The sequence below is a fragment of the Choloepus didactylus genome, chromosome 2 (assembly GCF_015220235.1).
Source record: "Choloepus didactylus isolate mChoDid1 chromosome 2, mChoDid1.pri, whole genome shotgun sequence".
NCBI classification, from domain to species: Eukaryota; Metazoa; Chordata; class Mammalia; order Pilosa; family Megalonychidae; genus Choloepus; species Choloepus didactylus.
The window spans coordinates 209,946,092-209,965,433 of record NC_051308.1 but is presented as its reverse complement, the minus strand read 5'-3'; the positions used below and the strand labels follow the sequence as shown (position 1 = coordinate 209,965,433).

The window sequence follows — 19,342 nt, the reverse complement described above, 5'->3', positions numbered from 1 at the left end:
AAACACTGACCCACTCTCTTAGCAACTTCAGCATTGGTTCTGCAGAAGGAGAGGAGAGGAATCGCCCTTGGCTGAGGGCTACTGTGTGCCCTGCACTGTGCTAGGAATCCCACTTTCTTTACCTTGTGAGCCCAAGGTCCTTGTTACTGTTCAACAACCAGTGGTCACTGATTACTGTGATATCCATCACCAGCCAGCCCTCGTCCCCAACTCGGAGTATCTGAAGATCCAAAAAGAACAAGTCAGACTCCCTGTGGACACGAAAGAACAATTAACCAAAGGCTGGCAAAGGTGACTTGCGTGTCTAGTGCCCCCTGGGAACCCATTTGTGGAGCATCGTCCCACGCCTGGGTCTGAGCACCTTATGGGCATTATCTCACAGTGTAACAGAGATGTTCCTGTGCCCAGATGCAGGTGGGGAAATTGAGGCTTGGGAGCTTCCTGACCCATCCAAGATCCCACAGGCACGAGGCAGGCTGGGATTTGAAGCCAGGACTGACGCTGGGCTCTTCCCACAGTGCCAGGAGGCCTTGGGTCAAACATCTGTCCTGTCTCAGAGGCTGCTGTCCCCCAGGAAGCTCCCCTTTCTGTCCACTGGGGTGCAGGGAAGGCACCTGTTGGACTGCTCCTCGACGACCGCGAACATGCTGATGTGGAGGGTCTTGTTGCTCTGGTGCAGGCTGGGCAGCTTATAAATCCGGAGCTCTGTGGCTGTGACCACCTCCCCCGCCGGGATCTGGGTCAGGTCAAACCGGAACTCCTTCCAGTGGGGCTCCTGGGGGTCCAGGGTGTGGTCGAGCTCCACTGCAAGACAAAGGCAGGGGCTGGTCACTCGCGGCCCCTCAGGTCATTATGGGCTCTGGGAGTCGGGCAGACCTGGGTGAGCCTGGCTCCACCGCCCATTGCCCATGTGTTCAGGGCAATTTTCATCATTGGCCCCCAGGACCCAAACACTGCCTGTCCCTGCTCAGCCCATGCTGGCTCTGGGACCCTTGGATTAGACAAAAGATCCTGCTCCAAGTGAATGGGGAGATGGACCTCAGACCCAGGGAAGAATAAGGCCATGACCCAGGTGGCAAAACCTGATGGACAGGACAGAACTGGCTCCCCCAGAATCTGCTCAAGAGGCCTGGATGAGTGAGGGAGGGGGGTAGGAGCTTGGAGCCAACATTTGAGGGATCAGTGTGAATTTGTCACAATGTCCAGGGAAAAGGGCACTACAGAGGAAGGGACCAGCGTAGGCAAAGGCTGAGATGCTTTAGGGGAACACAAGGGAAACAACAACCATAAAGCACAGCAAAAGCTGAAAGGCTCCAAGGTTCCTTTTTTGGAACAAGGTGAAGGAGCAAGGAGGGCTGGAGGCAGATATAAAAAAGGAACAAGAAAACAAAGTAAGAGTAACAAGCTCCTTGGAGAGGCCCAGATGAAGTGCTGGGGGAAGTCAGAGGGTCGCATGGGGGTGGCAGAATTTGAGCCGACTTCACGGAGGAGAGGACATCTGAACTGAGCCTTATGGATGGGCTGGAGCCCTGCCTGGTACAGAAAGTGAGAGGGGGAGGTTCTAGGCAGGGGGGGTGTCAGGGGCACAGGAGTGGAAGCTGCCGAGAGACACATACAGATCTGTAGTGTGGAGCTCTGTAGAAGGCTGGAATTCTGGGCTGGGGCGTGGGCTGAGCTCCTGGCTAGGGGGAGCACAAGGGTTCCAGACCGCAGGGAGTGGCGAGACTTGAGGGTAAAGAGATAGGAAACAGTGGAGGTGAGAATCAAGAAGGGGCCCAGTGGCAGGAGCTGGTCTACCAGTCTGGGCAAGAGGCCATGGATGTGGAAAAATCCCACATCCCCAGCTGCAGGAAATGCCCAGGATAGTCTATTTGGGACAGTGTCACTGTAGCCTCTTGTCACTTTAAAATGCCAAAAATCTGTGACTCCAGAAAGCAGGGGTGGGAGCCACCCAGTACCTTCTCCAAAACCAAACACTGAGATTTTAATTATATGTCTATGTGTCTTTTTTTTTTTTTTCATTTTTATCGAGATTGTTCAGATACCATACAATTATCCAAAGATCCAAAGTGTACAATCACTTGCTCCTGGGTACCCTCATACAGCTGTGTATCCATCACACTTGATTTTTGTTCAATTTTTAGAAACTTTTCATTACTCCAGACAAGAAATAAAGTGAAAGATGAAAAAAAAAAAAAAAAGAAAAGGAAACTCTAATCCTCCCCTATCCCTAACCAACCCCCCTCAATTGTTGACTCATAGTATTGATATAGTACATTTGTTACTGTTTATGAAAAAATGTTGAAATACTACTAACTGTAGTATATAGTTTGTAACAGGTATATATTTTTTCCCTATATGCCCCTCTATTATTAACTTCTAATTGTATTGTCATAGATTTGTTCTGGTTCATGGAAGTGATTTCTAGTATTTGTACAGTTGATCATGGACATTGCCCACCACTGGATTCAGTTTTATACATTCCCATCTTTTGACCTCCAACTTTCCTTCTGGTGACATATATGACTCTGAGCTTCCCCTTTCCACCTCATTCACACACCATTCAGCGCTGTTAGTTATTCTCACATCTTGCTACCAACACCCCTGTTCATTTCCAAACATTTAAGTTCATCCTAATTGAACATTCTGCTCATACTAAGCAACCACACCCCATTCTTAAGCCTCGTCCTATATCTTGGTACCTTATATTTCATGTCTATGAGTTTACATATTATAATTAGTTCCTATCAGTGAGACCCTGCAATAATTGTCCTAATGTGTCTGGCTTATTTCACTCAGTATATTGCCCTCGAGGTTTTGTCATCAACCCATTTTTTTTAATATGGTTTTGTTCACTCACCATACATTCCATCCCAAGTAAATAATCGATGGTTTTCTGCATGGTCATACATTTATGTGTTCACCACCTTCACCATTATCTATATAAGAGCATCTACATTTCTTCCACAAGGCAGGAGGGAGAGTCAAAGAAGGTAGAGAGGCAAAAGAAAGAGGAAAAAAAAGGACAGCTAGGAAGCAGCAAAAGGAAAAATAACCTTAAATCAAAGTAGAATAAAGAATCAGACAACACCACCAATGTCAAGTGTCTAACATGCCTCCCCTATCCCCCCCTCTTATCTGCATTTACCTTGGTATATCACCTTTGTTACATTAAAGGAAGCATAATACAATGATTCTATTAGTTACAGTCTCTAGTTTATGCTGATTGCATCCCTCCCCCAATGCCTCCCCATTTTTAATACCTTGCAAGGTTGACATTTGCTTGTTCTCCCTCATAAAAGAACATATTTGTACATTTTATCACAACTGTTGAATACTCTAGATTTCACCAAGTTACACAGTCCCAGTCTTTATCTTTCCTCCTTTCTTGTGGTGTCTCACATGCTCCCCACTTTCCTCTTTCAACCGTATTCATAGTTACCTTTGTTCAGTGTACTTACATTGTTGTGCTACCATCTCCCCAAATTGTGTTCCAAACCACACACTCCTGTCTTCTATCACCCTGTATTGCTCCCTTTAGTATTTCCTGTAGGGCAGGTGTCTCGTTCACAAAGTCTCTCATTGTCTGTTTGTCAGAAAATATTTTGAGCTCTCCCTCATATTTGAAGGACAGCTTTGCTGGATATAGGATTCTTGGTTGGCGGTTTTTCTCTTTCAGTATCTTAAATATATCACACCACTTCCTTCTTGCCTCCATGGTTTCTGCTGAGAGATCCGCACATAGTGTTATTAGGCTACCTTTGTATGTAATGGATCGCTTTTCTCTTGCTGCTTTCAGGATTCTCTCTTTGTCTTTGACATTTGATAATCTGATTATTAAGTGTCTTGGCGTAGGCCTATTCATATCTCTTCTGTTTGGAGTACGCTGCGCTTCTTGGATCTGTTATTTTATGTCTTTCATAAGAGATGGGAAATTTTCATTAATTATTTCCTCTATTATTGCTTCTGCCCCCTTTCCCTTCTCTTCTCCTTCTGGGACACCAATGATACGTACATTATTGTACTTTGTTTCATCCTTGAGTTCCCGGAGACATTGCTCATATTTTTTCATTCTTTTCTCCATCTGCTCCTTTGCGTGTAGGCTTTCAGGTGTTTTGTTCTCCAGTTCCTGAGTGTCTTCTTCTGCCTCTTGAGATCTGCTGTTGTATGTTTCTATTGTGTCTTTCATCTCTTGTGTTGCACCTTTCATTTCCATAGATTCTGCTAGTTGTTTTTTTGAACTTTTGATTTCTGCCGTATACATGCCCAGTGCTTCCTTTACAGCCTCTATCTCTTTTGCAATATCTTCTCTAAACTTTTTGATTTGATTTAGCATTAGTTGTTTAAATTCCTGTATCTCAGCTGAAGAGTACGTTTGTTCCTTTGACTGGGCCATAACTTTGTTTTTCTTAGTGCAGGTTGTAATTTTCTGTTGTCTAGGCATGGTTTCCTTGGTTATCCAAATCAGGTTTTCCCAGACCAGAACAGGCTCAGGTCCCAGAGGGAAGAAATATTCAGTATCTGGTTTCCCTGCGGGTGTGTCTTAGAAAATTGCTCCACCCTTTGATGCCTCGGGTCACTGTGCTTTTCAGCCCAGCAGGTGATGCCTGTTAGCCTATAATTCTTGACTGGTGTGAGGTGGTATGGCCGTGTTCCCCCAGGCTCTGGGGCCTGGTTCTGAATGGAAAGGGCCCCACCCCTTTCCTCCTAGAGAAGACAGAGCCCTCAGGTGGAAGTCATTAGCATTTCAATGGTCTCTCTCTCTGCTTGTGCTGTCTCCACCCTTCTCGGCTTCACAGCCCTGGAAACTGAAAATGACTGGGGCTTTCTCCACTGAGCCGAAAAAGAAACAGATAGTCCCCTTCAGACCCAGTCCAAGGCGACCCTCCGGCTCTCCCAGGTCAGTCGTCACTCAGAGCCTCTGTCTGTTTTTTGGGGATGCGTACCTGTAGTGAGCAGTTCACACTCGCTACTTAAAACCCCAGTTGGAGCTCAGCTGAGCTATATTCACTTGCTGGGAGAGAGCGTCTCTCTGGCACCGCGAGGCTTTGCAGCTCGGGCTATGGGGGAGAGGGTCCCACGACTTGGATCTGCAGGTTTTACTTACAGATTTTATGCTGTGTTCTCGGGCATTCCTCCCAATTCAGGTTGGTGTATGATGAGTGGATGGTCTCATTTGTCCCCCTGCAGTTATTCTGGATTATTTACTAGTTGTTTCTGTTTTTTTGTAGTTGTTCCAGGGGGACTACTTAGCTTCCACTCTTCTCTATGCCGCCATCTTGCCCCTCCTCTGTCTATGCATCTTTTTAAAAGCCCTCTCTCCAGCTTTTGGACTCAGTGACCACAAGTCAGGTTTTTAAAAAGCACCAAGCTGTGTGGCCCAAGGTGGATGTGGGGAGCCCTTCCTGTCCTCGTGGTGGGGACTTGGTCCAGCAATGGGCAGGCCAACAGCTGGGCTGGGTGGGGCCAGTGGGCAGGACGTGCTTGGGCAGGAGGAGAGGTCCATCGTCCAACCACAGCAGCCACACTCGCCCTCAGATGCTGGGCACACAGCAAATGCCCACCCGATCACCAGGCTGTTTCAGATATAGCGTGACACAGTAAGGGATCCCGGTCCCTCCCAGAGCACATTTAAGGCAGGATTTGGAGCTTTGCTGGATGATGACTCTAAGAGTATCTACACCTGTTCCCTCATCCCTACAGACATGCTCACACACAGGTTTGGAGACAGTATCAATGGAGTCTGGGTCTGCAGAGGCCATCACTGTTAGTGGCTGTGCAAGAGTCGTAGATTTGCAGGGAGGCCTTTCGTGGTAAAGTGTGAAACAGACGCGGGCTGTGGCTGTCCCAGGGTGTGGAATGGTGTGGGAAGGGGTCACTCAGTCACACCCTTCTCTGGACCCCTCATCAAAGCAGTGCTGTGTGCCCCGGCCCAGGGCATTGTGGGGGCTGCAGGTGGGTTCTGGGGCTCACTGGAAACTGTCTGCAGGCCTGAGGCTGCTTTCCCGTTGGATCCGGGGACTGAAGGAAAAAGCCACCAACCTGCCAGCTCCATGTAGACAACAGACTCTGGGGCCTCTCTCCTCCCTCTCTGTCCTGAGGGCGCTGAGCAAGCCCAGGGCTCACGTGGGCTATTCAAGAGAGTCTTGTTCAAATGAACTGACCCCAGTTCCAAACTTCTGTCTTATGGCCTTGTGAAACCAGTAAACCACGCAGGGGTTCCCGCACAGAAGAATGCCTACCCCAGCTGTCCCGGTCAATGGTGATTATCATGAAATATTGCTGAAATTTCCTGGGATGCAGAACTGGTTAAAGGGAAGGAAATTTTCCTCTGATAGTGCGGAGGGTGAGCAGAGGCCACTGGTGGATTTGCAACTTTTTCAGTGGCTGTTGCTTTGAGTTAGAAAAGATATGTCCACAAAGGGTGCATTTTCTGGCAACTGTGTTTACCCCATGTGAACTGTGCAGGCAGAACCTGCTTTAGCCAGAAGCAGCATCCGGCAGCTCTGGACAACAGCCAGGCTCCGGCATCACTGGCTGGACCCCATCACTGGTCTAGTACTTACCTCTATGCCTCACCTCTGTGAACTGGGAATAAGGATATTCTGCCCAACTTTCCTCAGAGAGCTGTGAAAGGGCTTTGTACACAGTAGGGTTGATGAACCCAGAGGGGTGGCCATTCAACAAGAGTTCATATAGGCATGACTTGAGATCTCTTAGCTCTGTGCAAGGGTATGGTGCCGTCAGGAGGCCATTCAGAAATCCCAAGGCTGCGGTGGGGGTGGGGGGCAGGGAGAGGTGAAAGAGTGACTTTGACTTTGAATTGTCTTTTTTTTTTTTTTTTTGAGTTTAACTCAACTGGTTTTTTTTTTTTTTTTAGTAGAGAAGTTGTGGGTTTACAGAACAATCATGCATAAAATACAGGATTCCCATACACCACCCTACCACTAACACTTGAATTGGTATGGAAAATTTGTTATAATTGATGAGAGCACTTTTTGTAATTCTACTTTTTTTTTTAACAGTAGTTATATTTGTTACAATTGATGAAAGGTTATTAAAGTAGTACTATTAACTATTGTCCATAGTTTATTTAGGAGTATTTTCCCCCCATATTCCCAAACTATTATTTTTTTCCTGCATGCCTTTATTTTATTACTCGTCTGCCCATAACTGGATAAAAGTGGTGTCAGTCACAAGGTTTTTACAATCACAAGATAAAAGCTATATAGTTATATAATCATTATCAAAGATCAAGGCTACTGGATTACAGTTCAACATTTTCAGGTATTTCTTTCTGGCTACTCTAATACACTAGAAACTGAAAAGAAATATCTATACAATGAGTCAGTAGTCATAATCATTTATTAAATCCTAACTTGTCCGTTACAATTCCTCCCTCTCATTTATCATTCTCTTAATCTTCAGGGATATCTGGGCAATGACCATTCTAACTTCTTCATGCTGTAAAGGGGTGTCAACATTAAGGGGGGAATTGTCTTTTCGAAATAAATTTATTCACAAAGTATTACGTTCTTATGATGAACAAATTTATCAGTTCTTCCTGCAGGCACCAGGAATACAGCGTGAAATGGACAGACAAGGTCTCTGCACTTACAGAGTGGCAATCCAATGGCGAGACAGAAAGCCAATAACAACAAAAAAAAAACAAGTAAAATATATGCTGTGTCATTTCTATTGTGGTAAGTGCTATGAAGGAAATACAGAGGGTTACGGACTCAAGAGTAATGGGGAAGGGGTGCAGAGGACTTTTCATAGGGTGTTCATATGACCTTTGAGAAAGAAGAAGGTAAAATCAGATGTGAACACGCTCACGTTGCTGGTAGGAGTGCCATGTAGAGGAATTTGGCAATCTCTACCAAAATTACAAACAAACTTGCCCTTTGACATGACAATCCCCAAGATACACTGGCAAAAATATGAAAACACATATGTACAAACTACTCACTATGCATAAGAACAGACAATGCTGGTTCCACAGGCACCTCCAAATGTTTATTTTCCACAAAATTATAAAAGCTTCCAAAAAAGGTAAAAAACACTGACCCAGCTTCTGTCTGGGGAAACAGAACATGAATTGACTTTCTGAACCTACTGTGGCTCCCAGGAAAATTAACAACCACAGGACACTCAGTCTTCTCCTACAGCCTCTGATAAAACAACCTCCCAATCCCACGATTGTGAGAAAGGTTCATTTTTGGTGGGGGGCAGCCTCCACTAGCCATGGCTGCCACCCACATTCTGACTTTCCATGTCTGAGGCCTGCACTCACCACTCACAGGCTAAACCTCCAGATAGGAAACCTGCATCCTACCGTGTGACACCAACAAAGGCTTCAGCCTCTGAACAACATTTAGAGTCGACCGGATGATCTAAATCTGCCTTCTTTCTGACCAAAAAGCCAGACTTCAAAAGACACCCTCTTCCTCCAGCCCAGAGACGCTGTTAAGAGAATAGAATATTTCCGACCTCACCTGAGTGTCTCTCCCTTCCTCAGGCCGGCAGGGCCCACAGGAGGAGCCTAAGATCAGCACTGCCCCCCAGGCTCTCCTTGAGCCAGCCCCATCCAACAGTCCCTCAGGGCTCTGTGCCTTCTGGCTGCAAACCCCTACCCCACTCTCAGATTCCCTCCTTGAAGCTACACTCTCCTGGGTTGCCCCCATCCCACTATATGCAAAGATTATTTTCCTCCCAGACCAGGTTTAAAAGCCTCCTCAACCCTCCTCTGATCCCCACACAGAGCAGCTGTTGGACTCTCCCTTTCCCCAAGCCAGGAGTCAGTGTCTCTGGTTATCTGACCCTCTGGACGCTGAGCTCTTTGAGGGCAGGGACACAGCAACGGTGGGCTGGAAGCGGAGCTCTCAGCCATCTGCTCACCAAGCCCCCTGTTCCAGGGCGAAAGTGGGGATGCCCGGCCCATTCTTCCCAAGTGTTCCTGGTCTCAAAGACGGCGGCTCAGCTCCAGCACCTACAGCCCCTTGGGTTGGGCATCATTGGGTTGGGTCTGGAAGTGGCTTCCACATCACAGTGTGTCTCCACCAGAAGCTTTGGTGTGGATGTGCCTCCTGTCATAGCCCAGCCCTAGAGCATCGAGGGCAGGCTTCCCCTGGGCCCCGGAGGCAGACGGGCTGGACCTGTCTAGCAGGTCTCACTAGTAACCAAGGCCATGGGGGCAACTCAGACCTGACCCAAGGCCTGGGTCTCCATGGCCTCTGCAGGCCCACAGAGGAGCCCACAGAATTTATTGTCCATTAATTCTGCATCCTGAAGGGGTTTCTCTGACCTAGAAATCTCAGCACTGCCAACAGGAGGCCCAAGGCTACATTTCTGAGGTATTTTTAGTCAGTTTTCATTTCTGACTTTTTTCAGGAGCCGTTGCCATAAATGGCTCTGCATGCATAATTACCAGTCCAGACCTCAGACGACTTCAGACCCCAAATTAAAAGGGAACACCCGCACACTCCACCACATCAAACACACCAAGGCCAAAAATACATTCAGGGAGATGTGAGCAAGAAGGATGCAATTCCTCCAGTTGAAACCTGGAGCAAGAACTGAACTGGGGAGTTTTCCAGAAAGATGTGGCTGCAGTGACACATCGCCTCACTCCCAGAGGGAAAGAGTTCCTGTTCCTCACCCTTGGAGGAGCCCCTATCAGAGAACAGAAAGGGGACACAGTCTTGGTCAGAGTGGCAAATGCCTTCAGGGGCAACACTGCATAGATGGGGAAACTGAGGCCCAGCAGGGGCAGAGACTTGTCAGGGGTCCCATGTCAGGTTAGGGCCCTTAATGTGGACTTTCAGATTTGGAGCCTGTTCTAGTTTGCTAACACTGCAGAATGCAAAACACCAGAGATGGATAGGCTTTTATAAAATGGGGGTTTATTTCACTACACAGTTACAGTCTTAAGGCCACAAAACGTCCAAGGTAACACATCAGTAATCGGGTACCTTCACTGGAGATGGCCAATGGCGTCTGGAAAACCTCTCTTAGCTGGGAAGGCACATGGCTGGCATCTGCTCCAAAGTTCTGGTTTCAAAATGGCTTTCTCCCGGGATGTTCCTCTCTAGCAAGCTTGCTCCTCTTAAAAACATCACTCATAGATGCACTCCGTTCAGTCTCTTTGAGTCAGCACATTTATATGGCTCCACTGATCAAGGCCCACCCCAAATGGGCGGGGCCACACCTCCATGGAAATATCCCATCAGTTATCATCTACAGTTGGGTGGGGCGTATCTCCGAATCCAAACATTCCAACTTAATCCCCACTATTATATCTGCCCCACAGGATTGCATCAAAGAATATGGCTTTTTCTGGGGGACATAATACATTCAAACCGGCACAGAGCCAATGTAATGAATGGCCCTCGACTTCCTCCGGGTGGGGACATTGAGATGGGTTTGTCAACAGGAGCCCCCTGAATGCCTGCTGAAGCCTCTTTCTACCAGGAAGGATCCTGCAGGGACTCAGGCTCCCAGGGGAGGACCCAGGGGAGATGCTGTACCCATTGTTGGCTTCCAGCAAAGATGGTGGGGTGGACTCGCTTCTGGCCCACCCAACCAGGCCCAGGCTCCTTCACCTGCTCTCAGCCTCCCCTGCCCCCTGTATTCCTCTTTCCATCAACTTTCCCCATCTATCCTGGCACCTGCCCCACATGGGCTGGGGTGTGCATTGGGGGTGGGGAGTACCAAGAGTCACATTTGCTCTCTGTTCCCGGGTCACTCAGGGATTCTCTGGAAGTAGGAGGAAGAGAAGCCTAGACACACACCCCTATCAGGCAAGGAAGAAAGTGAAAACACATAATGAGGGATGGGGCTTCCATCATGAGGAGAGCCTGTCTCTTTGGGATGGAGAAGGGGGTGAAAGCGGCCAGATTTACGGTCCCCTCTTTTTAAAAGAAGACTAGAGTTTTGACAAGCAGAAATGGAGGCCAGTATATTCCATGCAAAGGGTTCAAAATAAACAAAGGCCCAGAAGTAGGATGTAATATATCAGCTCTTGGTTATTAAGTTCCTGCTGTGTGCCAGGCACGCAGCTGGTCACATGGCACATGTCATTTTGCTTAGTCCTACACAGTCTGCGAGGTAGGCGTTATTCACCCTGTCTTAAAGGTGAAGGAACCAAGGTTCAGGGACTTGAAGTGTTTTATAGCTTCCAAGTGGCACACCCAGGATTAAAACCCAGGCTTAATATATCCTCAGAAGGATGTGTGCAAGAATGTTCACAGCAGCTTCATTCTTAATAACACAAAACTGGAAACAACCCAAGTGTCCATTAATGAGAATGATAAATCATGGTCTATTCATACAATGGAACACAATGTAATTATGCATATATTTAAAAAAAAACTACTGATACAATGTGGATGAATCTTATAAACATGCTGAATGAAAGAGGTAACACAAGAGTATTCCCCATATGGTTCCATTTATATAAAGTTCAAGAACAAGCCAAACTTATCTACAATGGTAGGAATCAGAACACGGTTGCCTGGGGAAGACTAGTGGGAGTAGGATTCCCAGGGGCAATTATATCATGTTTCTGTATGGTCTGAATTTTGTATAATGAGCATGCGTTATTTCTGTAAACCCCAAAATATTACAGACACTTTAAAAACAGCATTCTCCGTTTATGACTTGTTCACATTCAGTTCAATTCTCCCATATTCAGTTCACAGCTTTCTCATTGTTCACATTCAGTCCAATTCCCCCAGCACTTACTGCATCTAAGGATGAGCCAGGACCTGGGCTGGTCTGGGAGGCAGATGCTGACTAGGAATGTGAGGAGCATAGCATGTGGAGGCAGAATGATGATGTGCTGTGTGACCTTGGGAAAACCACCTAACTTCTCTGTGCCTCCCTCTCTTTTTAAAATTAAGATATGACAGTAGTAGTGAGATGCCAATGAAGGAGAAATGTGGAGGTCCTGGGTGAGGGTCCTCACTGGGCATCATCACAATAGGGTGGGTAACATAATCCCCATTTCACAAAGAAGGTCTGAGAGGTGGACTAGAAAGCCCATGACACACGAGGGCAGTAGGTGGCAGAGTCAGGATGCAAATTCTCTCTGAATCCCAGGTAGAAACCCCTCAACCCAGTGCTGTCTGTTTTCCCATCGTTCAGCCCCTTCCTGGTTTCCAGATAAGGGTGTCAATTTTCGGCACCATGACAGGTTCTAATAATCTTATGTATTTATTATTTGCATCTCCCACTAGAAAGTCAGCTCCATGGGGGCTGGGACTTTTGTTTTGTTCACTGCTGTATCCGGCAACTAGAACTGCCACATAGTAGGCATTCCATGAACAATTTGTTGAATGAATGAATGTATGAAAAAGTGAAAGCATCTTCTAGAAAGGAAACAAAAGAAAGGGATTTGGGGGCTTATGAAGGTAAAGCGTCACCCCTTCAAGGTCACAGAGCAGGACCGGGATGAGGTCCCTTATTCCGGGTCTGTCCTGCTTTTCTCAAATCCAATAGTCTCGGTTCATCAACACCTCTGTCATCGGCCACCCAAGACCACTGAAACAATGTAGTCAGGACAACGTGAAGAGGCTCCGTTCTATTCCTGGCTACACTTCGGCCTGCTAGTGCTGTTTATGCCTCAGTTTCTTCATCTGGAACATGGGCACTTGCCGCTCTGCTGACACGAGACGGAGAAGGATTCTGGAAGAGTGTGCAGAGTTGGGCCTCGTGCCTCCCTTCCTCCCTCAGGAGGGGCTGTCCAGCCAGTCACACCCAAGCTCTGAGGAGGATGGGGGCGGCGTGGGTGTGAAGGTGCCTCTGACACAGAACCACAGGGTCTGGGCTGGGACGTACCTCGTTCTCCTGACACTGTGACCGCAGACTAGATGAGAAAGCAAAGGTCCAGAGAAGGGAAGGGACTCAGCTAAGGACATGCAGGAAAGTAATGGCAGGTCCAGATGGTACAGGGTTTGCAGCTCTCCTCTGCCTGAGCGAGGGAGAGGCCAGGGACAGGCTCCACCTGCTCCACATGGGCAATGGCCCCATACTGTGTCCTGACCAAGAGAAGCCAAGCATCTACAAGGCTGACATTGACTGACAGGTCAGGCAGGACCACCAGGCTCTGACCTTGGCCCTGGCCTCCTAACTCAGGAAATGTAAATCACGGCCTGGGCTTCCTAGAGCATCTGCTCAGAGACAGAAGGCCTGGGCCATGGGCAGGAGGCCTGGGAGAGACCTCAGGACCTCCAGGTCCAACAGGCTGCCATCAACAGCCTGGCTTCTCAGGAACCAGATGAGGCCGATAGGAGAGGGAGAAGTGGACATGTGGAAATGTTTCTGTCACATTCACACCAAGGCTGGGGCAGCAGCTGGGAGGGACCAGAGTCAGCGGTGACCAGTTCCAGGTTCACTCTACAAAAGGTGGGGCTGACCTTCTGCCCCACAGCCTCTAACAACCAACCACACAACCCTGAGAGTCAAACCACTAGGAGCCCCATTTTGCAAAGAGAGACCCAAGATCACACAGCAGAAGCAGGAGGGGAAGCAAATCTGCATGGAGTCAGGTCCCTGCTCAATTCATGGCAACAGCTGTCACCCAGGGCTGGGTGTGACTTGACCCAGGAGATGCTGGGGGTGAGCGGGAACTGGCCTGGCAGTGACTTCTGCCACTCTTCTTGGTTCTGAGCCTTGGGTAGGCCTGCCCTGAGCACCAACCCCATTTCCACATTTGGTCTACTCTCTCATCTGTCCCAAGTCCTCACCCTTGTGAGCTAGCTGGCCCTCTAAATAGGCACCAGGAAGGCAGCACCCAGAACCCACCAGCTGGAGTCCCGTGCCTGGCATGGCTCTCAGCACTGATTAATGGATACATCCTTCTGCTCACTACCCTCTCTTAGCCCATCCCCAGTTCTGGGGAGTAGAGTGAAGACCTCCTTGGGTCTCCCCACTTCCTGCCTTACAGGAGGATGCAAATGGCTGAGAACAATAGCCAAAAGGTAGAAACAACCCAAGAGTCCATCCATGGGATGAATGGATAAACAAAATGTAGCATATACATAAAATGGAATATTATTCAGTCCTAAAAAGGAATGAAGTTCTGATGCATGCTATAACGTGGATGGAACTTGAAGACATCACGTTGAGTGAAATAAGCCAGACACAAAGGGGCAAATATTATGACTTCACTTACCTGAAATATCTAGACTAAGTGAATACATAAAGACAGAAAGTAGAATACAGGTTACCAGGGGCTGGAGTCAGGGTGGGAGGTTGGAGACAGAGTTTCTGTTATTGGTGATGAAAAAGTTTGGGTAATGGAGCGTGGTGTTGGTAGCACAATATTGTGAATGTGATATCACTGAATTGTACATATGAAAGTGGTTAAAATGGGAAAATTTGTTTTGTATGTATGTTACCACAGCAAACATTTTTTTTTTTAAAAAGAAAGCAATGGCCAAGGTCCTATAATAGGCGTTACTTGCTCCATGCCCTGTGATCTCTGCCCAAACCACTCTGAGCACTCTCTCCACCTTGAAAGGCCTGCCCTCCTGACAGCAGAATTGTCACCTCCTTGGGCACTGCATCAGAGCCATTCAGCCTGTGCCAAGTCTATGACACCGACTATCTGCACCTCACTGTCCTCATGTGGGAGATGGGGACAAGTGTCATGGCTATCTGTGGGGCTGCTGGAGGGATCTAGAGCCAGGCAGCAGGGGAGGCTGGTGTTCATGGCAGGGTTCCTCTCCGTGCTCTGGGCTCCATGGCTCTCCCAGCCTTGGGGCTGAGCTGTCGTCCTTGGTTCTCCAAGCCCAGCCTAGTCTCTGCCCCAGTCCAGGCCCCTGGCCATCACCAGTCACAGGCAGGAGGGAAAGCAGACGGTGAACCTGATGAACTGCAAGAACTTATAACCATAGATTATAGTGAGTTTGGTAATGGAAAACCGTATCTTTGAGACCTTTAAGAGTAAATGGTTCTAGGTTTGGGGTAAAATTTCAGCAGAGAGGAAATCCTGGCTTAGCCTAGGAGAGCAGAGGGTGAGGCTGAGACTTGTGTCATTCCACAGACCTGGACACTCACTCCATGCCAGGCCGCGTCCCCGGGGCTGGGGCCCAGGGTGACAAGACCACAGTTCCAGTCCCACTCTGCTCTGCTGATAGCCGGCACCCCCAGCCTTCCAGGCTCTGCAGCTCTGGCCCAAGGGCCTGCCATCGACCAGGACATCTGGGTTCTCATCTCAGCTCTGGCCACTTCGCAGTGACCAGGGGTTTCCATGCTGAACTTTGTCCCTCTCTTCAGCACTGTCTTTATCACAGTGGCAGCATCACTCCCTGTTTACTCATCTGTCTCCCAGGACCAGACTGTCTTCCTGAAACTGCCCAGGTCCACTGGGACATGACATGATTCTTCTCTTGGGTGTGTTGTTGCAGGGATGGGGGGAGGGGGAACCACGGAGAACGTACACGCCCTTGGGAGGTCACATTCCGGGTCTGCTCATGCCCATCCCACAGCTTAGACCTTGGCTTCCCGGACCAGGCTGTTCACGCGCCGCTGTGAGCTCCACGGACCCCTTTACTCCCAGGAGCAGCCGAGACCACCCCCCACCCCCACCCCGTTCACCGCCAGGCGGCTGACGCCCACGTTCACACGACATCCCTGAGGGAGGGAACCCATTTACAATACTGCCGAGGGCTCACAGTGGGGAGCGCCCACGCCCGCAGGACCAACGAGTTCACGCGGAGGCCACACGGTCCCCGCGGGGTCACAGACGCCCATCCCCGCGGCGGACACTCACCCATGTTGACGAAGCTCATGACCAGGTCGGCGCGGCCGAGGCCCCGCTCCGAGCGCCCGCCGTCCTCGTCGTCGTCGCCCGCCATGGCGTGGTAGAGGTCCAGCATGAAGAGCGGCGCGGACGCGGGCAGGCGGGAGCCAGACAGGCCCCGGCGCGCGTTTCTGCGGACAGGCCGAGGGGCGCTCACCCGGCGCGCATCCGCTCCTCAATCCGGCCGTGCGCACGCGGCGCCGCCGCCTCTGACGAGGGTTACTTCAGTGATAGGAGATTGTTGGCTAATCTTTCCGCCGCGAGTGCCCGTGGCCTCAGCGGGTGGGGGGCGGCGGGCGGAGCTCCCCGCAGGGCGCTCAGGGAACCCCGCGAGCTGCTGCCTCTGCCGGGCCGGGCGGTTTGTGCCGCTCACCGCCCTTGGCTCCTTCGCGGCGCGTGGAGGTGGGGCCAAGGCCGCGGAACCGGCCGCCCCGGGAAGGGGCTTTGGGTTGCGGCTGGTATCGCCGGTGGTGGCAACACCGAGATGCTACCGCGGGTGGGTGATGGACGAACCTAGTGAGGGGTCCTCAGCCCAGGCGTCAGGGTGTCAGGGTCGTGAAAGTCGTCAGGGTCTCCCCATCCAGCCTCTGGCCGCGCCATCGGGAGCCACTTGCGGATCTCGGTCCAGGGACCACAGAATAGCCGCACTTCCCGGGGAAAGCAGGAATCTGGACCTCCTGCGGGGCGTGGGATCCCTTGGTTGCATTTCCTGGCTGTGGATCCTGTGTCTTGGATCCGCCAGCTGTGGGACCCAGTGGCCCCGCCTTGGTGGGCAGGGCGTCACTCCTAGGGCCCAAAACGCGGCCTCAGTCAGGTCTGGAGGGACGCCCTGCGGATGCCACCCATGCCCATAGGATGGGGGCATTTCTCCGCCGGTTGCAGCTGGGCGGGGGCTCCCCCGCCACTGCAGCTCTTGTCCAGCTTCCCAGCGCCTCCCCTTGCGTGGGCTCCTGAGGACTTTTCCTTCCCGGACACCTGTTCAGTCCGCTCCTCCCGGAGCGCCCAACTACCTGGCTCTTGCAGGCTCCCGGGCAGCGCCCCAGGTGCGTCTGTCCCCGCTGCTCCAGCAGATGCGCCACCACCGCCAGTCCATGCTGTGCGCCCTGTGGACCCGGTCACTGAGCCAGCCGCGCGTTGGAGATGCGCACCCACCTCCTGATTCTCCCCGGGCTACGCCCCAGTGCCCAAGGAACCAATTTTACACATCTTAATTTCCACAGCCCCTAGAGGCTGTCAATAGAAGGCTCTTCATGGAATCTCCTCCATGGGCTCAGCCCCTTTCTGCACACCCTGCTCTTCCCTGGGTGCTCTCACTTCATTTATTCATTTATGGTTAAGGTGCTGCACTGGAGGGCTGGAAAGGGAGGGGTGATCAATTGGAGGGGAGTATTCCAGACAGAGGAAATATTAGCTCTGTCAAGATCCAGAGCATGATTAGAGGGAGCATAATAATGGCAGCTAACAGCACTTATCATGTGCCAGGCACATTCTGAGTGCCTGTCCCACGTCTGTTCTTTAATGCTCACACACTGTTATAACATAGATACCATTTAAAGCCTCTCCTTTTAACAGATGAAGAAACTGAAGTACTCAGAGGTTAAGGAACATCCCCAAGGTCACACAAAAAATGAAGCTAAGATGCAGCTGGTGGGCATGTGGTTAGCTGTTGAGTGCAGTTGGAGCCTGAGAGGAGAAAATGGCAACGACTGAGACTAGAGAGGCTGGCAAGGAGAAAGACCACAAAGGGCCTTGCAGGGAGGCTAGATGAGGGCTTTGAGCACTGCTCACCCAAGTGGACTCAAGATTAAAGTTCTAAATGAGTGTAAGAAGTCCAGGAGATGTAAAAGACTGAAACAGAAATGCAAAATAGCAGAGTAGGAAGCTACAGGAATTGTCCCTCCACTGAAACAACCATTGAGCTTGAGAGGGTGATCGACTTTTTTGCAACTCTGGAATCTGATCTGACACAACAACCAGGGGAGTGCTTGGTGAACAGAGAGGCTTATGATCTTTTCTAAGTGAGACTGGAGAGCAAACCAGCAACCATCCCCCCATTCCTCAGCCCTGCCACACTGTGAGGATAGTAGTCAGCAATCCCTGAGTGGCTGGCCGGTGCCAGGGTAGGTAGTAGGGACTTTGTCCTACAAAATTTGGAGGTTGTGTGTTTTGGTTGGTGGGGTCCCAAGGGACCAGTGAAAATGTTTGCCTCAGTTTTGGCCCTGGGGTTGCAGTGGCTTATCCCTAAGAAGCTAGTCAGAAGATTTAAAGAGATGGTATCTTTCTCCTCCCCTCCCCTCACTATTTTTTTTTTAATTTTAAGAAATTTTATTTTGAAATAAATTCAAACTTACAGGAACAGTTGCAAAAACAGTTCAAACCCCATACATAGAACCCCAGCATACCCCGACCCCCCTCCCCTGATACCCCAATCCACCACCTTTAACATCCTGTCACACCACCATTTCTTTCTTTCCCTCCCTCCCTCCCTCTCTCCCTCCCTCCCTCCCTATCTATCATCTATCATCTATTGCTCTGTTCTCTGGACATGTGAGAGCTAGCTGCACACATCTTTGAACAAACACTATAAATTATATTTACCTTTCCCATGGACAAGAACATTCTTTTATGCAATTCCATTAATCGCAGCTAAGAAGTTCAAGAAATTCAACATTGGTACAAAGCTTACATTCTATATTTCCTTTTTTTTTTTTCCTTATGTCCCATCTGTGTCCCTTTCAGCCTCCTCTCCTCCAACCTCAGATCCCATCCAGGATCATCCTTGGCATTTAATTGTCATCTATTTAGACTTTTTGTTTTTTTCAATTGTGGAAACATATACACAGCCTAATCCCACAGTGATTAATGGGATTAATCACATTTAGAATGTTGCAGTGCTATCACGTTCCCACCATCCATTTCTAGAAGTTTCCCTTCACCCCAAACAGAAACCCTACACTCATTTCTTAACTCCCCATTGCCCCTTCCCCCACTTCTTGGAACCCCTACTCTACTTTTCATCTCTATGGTCATATTCTCTGATACTTTCTTTGTGTTTACCGTGGGGTTTAAATTTAACATCTTAAATCTATAACAGTCTTGTTTTCCTTTGATACCAACTTAACTTCAATATGACACATAAACTATGTTCCTTTACTCCCTCATTCCCCCATCTTTATGTAGTTCTTGTCAAAAATTACTTATTTTACATTGAGTCCAAAACCACTGATTAATCATTACAGTTTATGTATTTTAGATCCTGTAGAAAGTAAATAGTGGAGTTACAAATCAAAAATCAAAAATACAGTAGTATTGGTATTTATATTTACCATGTGATCTTTACTGATAATCTTTATTTCTTCATGTAGTTTCAGTCCATTGTTTAGTGTCCCTTCCTTTCAGCCTGCTCAACTCCCTTTAGCTTTTCCTATAGGACTGATCTACTGGTGGTGAAGTCCCTCAGCTTTTGATTATCCAGGAATGTTTTCATCTCCCCCTCATTTTTACCCTCCAGGTGTTTGTGATTTCTCCAAGTCTCTG

At 49.1% G+C, this 19,342-nt stretch overlaps 1 protein-coding gene across 1 annotated transcript in view; it reads right to left on the bottom strand.

Moving 5' to 3' along the window:
* The window catches only part of LOC119514206, a 62,535-nt gene that overhangs the window by 10,883 nt on the left and 32,310 nt on the right, over positions 1-19,342 (bottom strand). Inside the window, exons 3-8 of the mRNA XM_037809860.1 lie at positions 16,781-16,908; positions 16,454-16,591; positions 16,179-16,318; positions 15,776-15,976; positions 615-804; positions 123-251 (exon numbers count right to left, since the gene is read on the bottom strand). Coding sequence (XP_037665788.1) covers positions 123-251; positions 615-804; positions 15,776-15,976; positions 16,179-16,318; positions 16,454-16,591; positions 16,781-16,908 — 926 coding nt within the window. The remainder of the gene's footprint in view (positions 1-122; positions 252-614; positions 805-15,775; positions 15,977-16,178; positions 16,319-16,453; positions 16,592-16,780; positions 16,909-19,342) is intronic.